Here is an 8,270-nt window from a genome sequence, read left to right on the forward strand (position 1 = left end):
AAATTACGGCGGACCGGATATTTATATATTATATAATAATAAATATAATTTTCGGAATAATTTTCGCTTAGTTCTTTCATAAGCTCTGCGTAAAATATCTGTATATAAATGTCAATTGTCAGTGACAGCCCTGGTGGTTACGCGCCACTATCACTCTAATGTTATTACAGGCGCATCGTAAAACTTAGGCAGTGACAATGTTCTACCAGGTCTTAGTGCTGTCTTTGTTAGAAGGGTAATATCACATAATAGACCACAGACAATCAGTACAAAACCTGTAATGTTATGATTATGAGATGTAGGCTATATAGAACAAAATAATATTACCAAATCATGCCATCAATTAAGTAAATAAAAATCATTGCGTATCACCGTGGTCACCTAATCCTGATTTTGGAGATAAAGATCTTGCCTGTCTTTACTATCATAATATATTAGCAATTAATCAATTTTTATTTAATTTCTTACAAGGTGATCTTATCGCTAGATTATAGTGACTTTATCGTGCTGTTTTATGTACAAACTAAAAAGTTATTACATCATGATAGCTGGTATATTCATGAGTTATGCACATATAGTTTCGTCCTTTTCTGTCGAATAGTATTTATGCCGTGATGAGTAGAGATGCGTTTTATACTTGCAACAGGAGCAATCAGACTGATTTCGTTTTAATAAATAAAAAAGTCCTTGGTCGTTTAAGATAAGGTATAGGAACGTTTCTAACAAAACAAGATATATTGGGGACTAAATAATCACAATTATGCATATGAAGAATACGTAAAGCAACAGCAACATCCAACCTGTCGTTGTAATCGTTATTATACAATATAGTGTACTAGCGTGCTTTCACTTGTGGGTCGTAATTTATTGTAAAAATATAAATTTTGACATTATTCGTCGTGGTATAAAGGCATGATTTCTTTAATAGCACGTGTAATATTTCTATAAAAAATATTTCGTGTAAATTTGCGTAATTATTCGTTTAGGAACTTAAGAATATAATGTGAATTTAGTTAAAGGCGCTTTTTCATGCTTCTTTCGTTATTTTGTGGGTAGTGTTGTACCTATCTTACATCCATTTTGGCAGAGCGGTTTTGATGCCTATTTGAATTTTTGTATCGGGTTGCAAGGCGTAAAGAAATAACAACGCGTTTACACACCCGATTCTGGATTTATAGGCTTTCACAAATTCCGTTATTAAATTATTTTAACGCCGTGGTAACTTGGTGTTTCAAGGTCCTTATAAATGTATAAAATAAACTCTTTACTACAATATTTAGGTTTAATATACAAAGTTTATTTACAATTTACAATCTAGAAGACATCTTTATAATAATTTGGCAACTTTATTACACTTACAGTATTATGAATATAATCTATGTAAAATGATAGTAGTTTATTGATCTTCCATTACACAATATTAAGCCTTGAATCATAATTTAATATTGGTGAGACAGGGGCTGATACACATACCAGATACACACTTTATCAAATTAATACGGTTTAAACCGTATTATCACATTAGTTTAATAAAAATATATTTCTAGGTATTAAATATTTTGACTCATCATCCAGCGTGGTTAAAATGCGATACTAAAATTGCTGACTAATTTTTAATTAATATTTTAATATAGTAATAAAAAGATTCTTATTTAAAAGTTAATTCCGTGGTAAATTTTAAATCCAGCTATTTTATTACCTTTAAATATAACTTCAACTAAATGTAAATACATTATTATTTGTAGAAACAAGCTAATGAAATAATTTATTGGGTATTCATATGTGTATGTTGAACAGAAGCCCTAAAACCGTATTTGTCGTCAGCTGTGTAGTGCACAGTGCGTTGTTTGCCGTCAGGGTCGACAAATGTGTAGTACCCCTTCACTGACCCGCCATTTCGACTCTCGTGCGCTGATTTTGAATCGCCCGTCTTCTTATCCTGGAATACGATATTATATGAGTTTTCAATTTTGTAAAAATATTTCATCAATATGTACATAATATTGACATTTACACCAAGATAGAAGAACTACAAATTACCTTTTTACATAATAAAATGTTACTTGAAGACCATTCGGAAGCACAATGATTGTCTAAAGAAAACGACAATTATCTTAACTAAAGTATCTTTAGAACTGACTTCCAAAAATTATCACAATAGGATCTTCATACCACGTATGTTAATAAATAAATTATGGTTTAATTCTGCTATAAGGTCAATCAATACTAATAAGAAGATTTTATTTAATAGTTTTTAATACAAAAGTTACATTTAAATGAATTCTTAATGAATTATCTCTAAAAACTTCGATAATTTTCAACTATACTATTATTATATACGTTATATAACTATGACCACAACATCGTAATATCCTAGTGTTGCACAGATTTTTCGCAATATTTTGGAGATCAAGTGTGTCATGACTCGATTATCGTAATAAATATTGCAAGATTTGAGTACTTTATTTGTTCCAGCTAATGAGTAACTCAGCGAAACTAAAGACAATTGTCAAAGTCTGATCATGGATCATGTGACATGCGCTGTGTGGTAATGAATTAAAAAAAGTGACAAAACAAAGTAAATATTAAAATCTTTTAACATTATATTTTTTTGGTATGATATATAACACGCATACGACATAGCCATCTGTTATTACTAAAAAGTAAAAAGTAACTAATTATTAAATAGGATCATTGTGAGGCGCGTTTTAGACATTTGACATAGATGTTAACGTCATTAACATCTAATGTCTAATGTCATGAGTTGTTAAACCATAATTTCTATGTGTTATAATTGGGCTTAAGTGTTGTAGAACATGGTTTTGATTCCTATGCATTTAAATTTGCTCTATTACATTCAATACCTTGACATTGAACTAGATTACTATGGCTCTGGTGTAACTGTGCGATCTTGATAAAAATATTTGTAATTTAGAGATAATAAAATTTCAAGCAGAATTTCATAACGTAGCCCCGTGGACGTAAAACATTACAAACACATAAATATAACCATAATAAAATACGCACCAATGTGGGAACACATTTCTTAAATACAAGTTTTCGTAGATTCGTAGATTTTATCAATAGTCAGAATGTTACAAATTTTAGTATGATAATCTTTGTCCCAAATTTTTTTTCTTTGTAAATTCAACTACTAGTAAAAATTCAGTACTATTAAGATATTTTATATAAGTTAGAGATATTTTATCAGACACTAACATCCCAATTCTATTCTTACTGTTCGTTCGTGAGTGGGCGTTTTTTTCGCTTTCCCTTGTCCCAATCCCGATAACAAACACTGCGAGGACTTTACTGTATTGCGCTAACAAAGTGTTACAATCGCTAAGTATATATACTGCTTCTCGATCCAATCCGTTTTGCGGGCAATATTTGTATTAAAATTAGGTGTTACTCGTACACGATTCTAAATACGATAAAATTAATTCCTAATATAAACTCACTTTCGCTTACTTTCACCGTAAATGCGTATTCCGGTAGAGGCCTTGCGACGCTCGTGAATATATTAGTGATTTGTATGTCACGAGATATTGCCTGTAGTCATCATTGTTGAATACAAGGTGTTTCGTACCTTTACGATGTATATAACCTGACCCGGTCACACATGGGTGCAATATTTGTAATAACAATAATATACTGCTTATTTGGAGACAGAAAATAGTACTGTACATATATACCAGACTCTTGAATCACTTCGTCAATCGAGTCTCAATATTTCGTAGTTTAGAGGATCAACTTTTTGTTTCAATAACTAACTTTTTATTACTCTGCTAATGTATGATTTTTACCCGTCATAAAATCCATGATAACATTGTTAAAGAATTGTATTCTTGGACACGTTTCCCTACTAAAACAAAATTTCTATAACAAGTCGTTTCAATAAAATATCTCGTAATATAATTTTTATTTAAATTAAATGTATACCGTTTATTTCTACTCTATTTGTCATGCTATAACAATTCAATATTCTTAGAAAATGTTAAACAAACGCAATACAACGCTAAGTATTACTTCCGTTTGTCAAGACGAATTTAATTTGACAGACGAAAGCTCTGGTTAAATCTTGATCTGTATCTTATTGAGTCATGCAAATGGTATGCAGACTAGTCCTACTGAATTAAAGGTTCGTTGGTTGAGTTAAACTCTGAACTTGGACACTGGTTCAGGAAGCAAAATGCCTGGTGCTAATCGAAGAACAGCTTACTATGTAACTTCCACAGCGACAGCGATACAACAATACAACAGCCGACGTGTATGCAAGTTCAATGTAGTGTTAATGTCGCAACCATTGAATTGCACGGAACAAAAACTCATTATTGAGATCGGGATAGCTGTCCGTATCTTTTGGCAGTAACATATTGATGCTGGACAGAAATACCCCTTATTTCTTGACATCTATATACGAAAGCCAAAAAATTGTTTCTAGTAATACGGAAATCTAAATTTTTAATACCAAGGTGATTTTAATAATTACACTTCCCTATTAATTTTATTTGACAGTTTAATGCTGTCATTAATAATAGGTACAATCTCTTCCTGAATCCACCTGTTGACGGATCTTCCGTCAAATCAACGGTTGATAAAATATCAGTCCGGGTACATTTTACTTTTCAATTTATTGCTTGTTTCGGTTTAAGCTACTAGTTTCGAGTAAGCGAGCGAATAGCGCACTATAACCTCCAATAGAGGTGTTAAAGCCAAGCCTGTCCTTAGGCTTTAAGGTAACACCTAAGGTTCGGTGCAGGCATTCTCCCTGGTGAGTTTAGGTCTGATTTGTGGAGCAGGGCAAGGCCTTTGCTCTGCGTCCTCAGAATCATCCTTCTATTAATATTTATTTTCATTTCCCGTTAATATTTCTAAGGATTTCATATAAAAGTAATTGTAAGTCGTTTTAAGTTCTTTTTATAATAAGGCCCTTGTATTGTCAATGCCCCACACAAATAAAACAATTATTACATTTCTGTATCTCAGGGATGTGACATACAGGCATGTGACATATGGCAAAAGTAAATCAAAATTTAAAAAAAATATGACGTAAATGTTATAAGTATAACGTATCTAACGATTTACTGTACTCTAATTCTGTGTGTGGTATAATATATTCATTTATTTGGATATTTTTCAACACGAGTCACAAAGTGGTATGAACTTTGCATGAGCTGGTTGCGGCTGGCAAACATTTGTTTTGCCACATATAGATTATTAGGACTTTAAGGAAGATAATATCATAAATTTGTAGTGGGTCACCATTATCACTATCTATTCTCAGGGCAACCGTTTCCGAGGAGTTTGGTAATAAACGCAATGAAAATAAATATAATCACTATGAATGGAAATAAAGTGTCTCACGTGGGCTCTATCTACCACTGGAGAACAATGCCCGTACTATGTGTGCGATATACGTAACTACCAATAGTAACAACGATACCGATTCCGGATGTAGTTATTGGAGTAATTGTGTTCCCGAAATATTCGTTGATATCGTCACTATTATATACTATATAATATATAATGATCTTTGAGATTATAAGTAATGCTATGTAGATACGAAGATAGGTAGAAAGTATGATTCGCATGCTAGTTTTTACATGTTCTATTGTTTATCTGTTAATTATGTCCATTGTCACATTGTTTATTATCCAGCAAATTCATCATTATGATGCTATTTATATACAAATACGCGAGTATTACTAATATGCCTGATGATTACCGTCACAGTACCTGTAATCTTAATTAAATTCTAAAAAGTTTTATTATATTTTTTATCTAACATTTTGTTTGCTTGTAACGAAAATAAAAAACTGGACTGATTCCAAAAATTCATTCACCATTAGAATGCTCCATTATCCTTGTGTAACATAGGCGACATAGGCCGCTTGAAGCATTATCACGGCGACCTTTTAGGTCTGGGCTTCAGATTTCTGTATCTGCTCTGTGATCATTTCTAATAGGCAAGTAGGTGATCAACCTTATGTACCTGATACACACCGTCGAATTTTTAAGACATGCCCGGTTTTTCATTTATATAGAACAGGGAGTAAATGGGTAGGAGGCTCACCTGATATTAAGTGATACCGCCGCCCATGGACTCTCTCATTACCAGATGGCTCGCGAGTTGGTTTCCGGCCTTTTAAGATTTCCTCACGATGTTTTTTCATTTACCGTACGAGCGGTGTAACATGCGCACATAGAAAGAAAGACCATCGAAGGAATCGAACCTACGACCCCAAGAATGAGTCACACGTTGACACCATTAGGCCAACATTATCAATTTTTTATAAAAAATACACTATAAGTTTTTAAAACTAGTTTGTGACTTATGAAATATATTTTAACAATTAAATTGTGAAATTATTTAAATACTGATACTTCAGTATCGTAATCTGCTGATTACGATGTAATTATAATTAATTTGCTAAAATTGACCTTACTATTTATGAATGAAATAAAAGTAATAAGCAAGGTCAGAATGCATGTGCCATTTCCTTAAATAGTCAAATTTTATTATTTATTTAAAATAATGATAAAACTGAAGGTTTAATGTAAATCAACGAGTAACTTTTATTTTGTGAGGTCTGTCTAAAGACGCTTACAAATATATTATATAAACCTACGCCGACCAAAACCAACGCTTGGCTGTGGAGTCTCGTATGAACGAGTAAGCTTCTGAACGACCCTAAGTTATTGGAAATACTTGCGCGTAGCTGTTATTGTGCCAGAAAGCAACTGTGTCCCTTAAAAATGCTTGGTTGTGTAGTAACAACCAGATGATTCGATACTAGGCAGTAATGTAATGTTTCTGTACGTTTGCATTTATTTTATTAATATTTCAAGGTTCTAAATACATATCATTGTTATACAACGCAATGTAAGAAAATAAGTTTCAGACATAAATCCGCATTTTTTTTATGTGGACAATGCCTAATTTCTTTGAGCAGTTATTTATGAAATTTTGTTTTGCAATTTGGTTTTCAATATGAAAAATTTAAAACATTTTATGACTTACATGTACTCCATAAGAGAACGTGTACTGTGGTTGAGAATCGTACGGCCGGTCATATAACTCCGAATTCTGCGTATAATACGCCTGGTTCACGAGACCTGGAATTCTTTGCAATCTATATGGCTGCAATCTCTCACTTTGTACACTCTGTTTCAAGTTTGAGCTACGGAACTCAGGGAATGAGTACTTTGTGTTTGGGCCCTGCAGAAAGAGTTTTTCTGGCCTATATTCTGCTGGATATGGTTGAAATGAGGGTTGTGATAAAATAGGCTGGTATTGCAGTGGCTTGGGTGAAAATTGCTCTTCCTGCTGTCTGATTGGTGGAGGCTGAATCGGCCGTCTCAAGGGCTGTAATTGGGGACGGGAGGGCTGTTTTAATCCAGTGTATTCTTCTACAGTTTTGGGGAGTTCCCGAATCGGTTGACTGAAGTCTGTATTAACAAATTGTTCCACTTTAGCCCGTTCATGTTCTGGTAGTTTCGTGTCTGCGTCATCAATGTAGGAGACCAGAGCTTCTTGGAGTGTTTTGTAGGTGTTGTAAGCGTATTCCGGACCCTTTGCCCCTGGACCTGTGTCGTCGTATCTGTTCTCAAGGGCGAATCTTCTTTGAGATTCTGACGCTGCTGAGTAAGGTGCCTGGGAGTTGACGGCTACGCCCAATGTGATGCTAAGGATCTGAGAAATAAAGATTTTATTGCAAGTATGAACGACCATTTTTATTTAATTTGAAATCCTCTAATAGTAGTATGTGGTAGAAGTAACTTGTTAAAAAAAATGGTATTGAAACAGATAGATAAATCTGAGATGCAGCTTGTTGCGCCTGGTTTTTTAGAATAGATTATATAGATAAAGAAACAAATACAGAAAATCTCTCTCAAATCAGTGAAATATTTGATGATTATTCTTAAATTTCATGTTCGAAATAAGATCAAGATTGAGAAGAGAAAGTTTAAAAAATTATATAAACGAATGTTGAGTAAACTTTCTTGTCGAATTCTCATTTTAATTGAATTGCTCAAATTTAACCCAAAACGTAAAAGATAAAATAAGTATTATGATAGAATAATGTGTAAAAAATATTTATGTAAGATTCTTGCATTCGCAATTTAATTTCAAAATACTTACAATAATACGCAACATTTTTAAAACTTGTAACACTAACACAGATTAAAAATAGATGTCAAAATTGGCGCGCTACAAATGCGGAACACTGTCAGCCGCGGCGGAGTCGCACGGCGAGTGACCACTG

The 8,270-nt window shown here is 33.1% G+C and overlaps 1 protein-coding gene across 1 annotated transcript; it reads right to left on the reverse strand.

Annotated features, from left to right (window-relative positions):
- Window positions 1-1,268: 1,268 nt before the first annotated feature.
- LOC123711849 lies at window positions 1,269-8,270 on the reverse strand. The gene is made up of 3 exons (XM_045664687.1): window positions 8,147-8,270; window positions 7,025-7,696; window positions 1,269-1,939 (listed from the first exon to the last, which is right to left on the reverse strand). The coding sequence occupies exons 1-3, from the start codon at window positions 8,159-8,161 to the stop codon at window positions 1,766-1,768; spliced, it is 861 nt and encodes a 286-aa protein (XP_045520643.1). The 5' UTR covers window positions 8,162-8,270; the 3' UTR covers window positions 1,269-1,765.

The sequence above is a fragment of the Pieris brassicae genome, chromosome 7 (genome assembly GCF_905147105.1).
Source record: "Pieris brassicae chromosome 7, ilPieBrab1.1, whole genome shotgun sequence".
NCBI classification, from domain to species: domain Eukaryota; kingdom Metazoa; phylum Arthropoda; class Insecta; order Lepidoptera; family Pieridae; genus Pieris; species Pieris brassicae.

Bases quoted from the DNA above. Each gene is read 5' to 3' on its own strand.
- LOC123711849 (XM_045664687.1), bottom strand. The intron at 1,940-7,024 runs GTAAGTCATAAA...ATCGTATTCCAG, and splicing joins CGTTCTCTTATGGAGTACAT to GATAAGAAGACGGGCGATTC.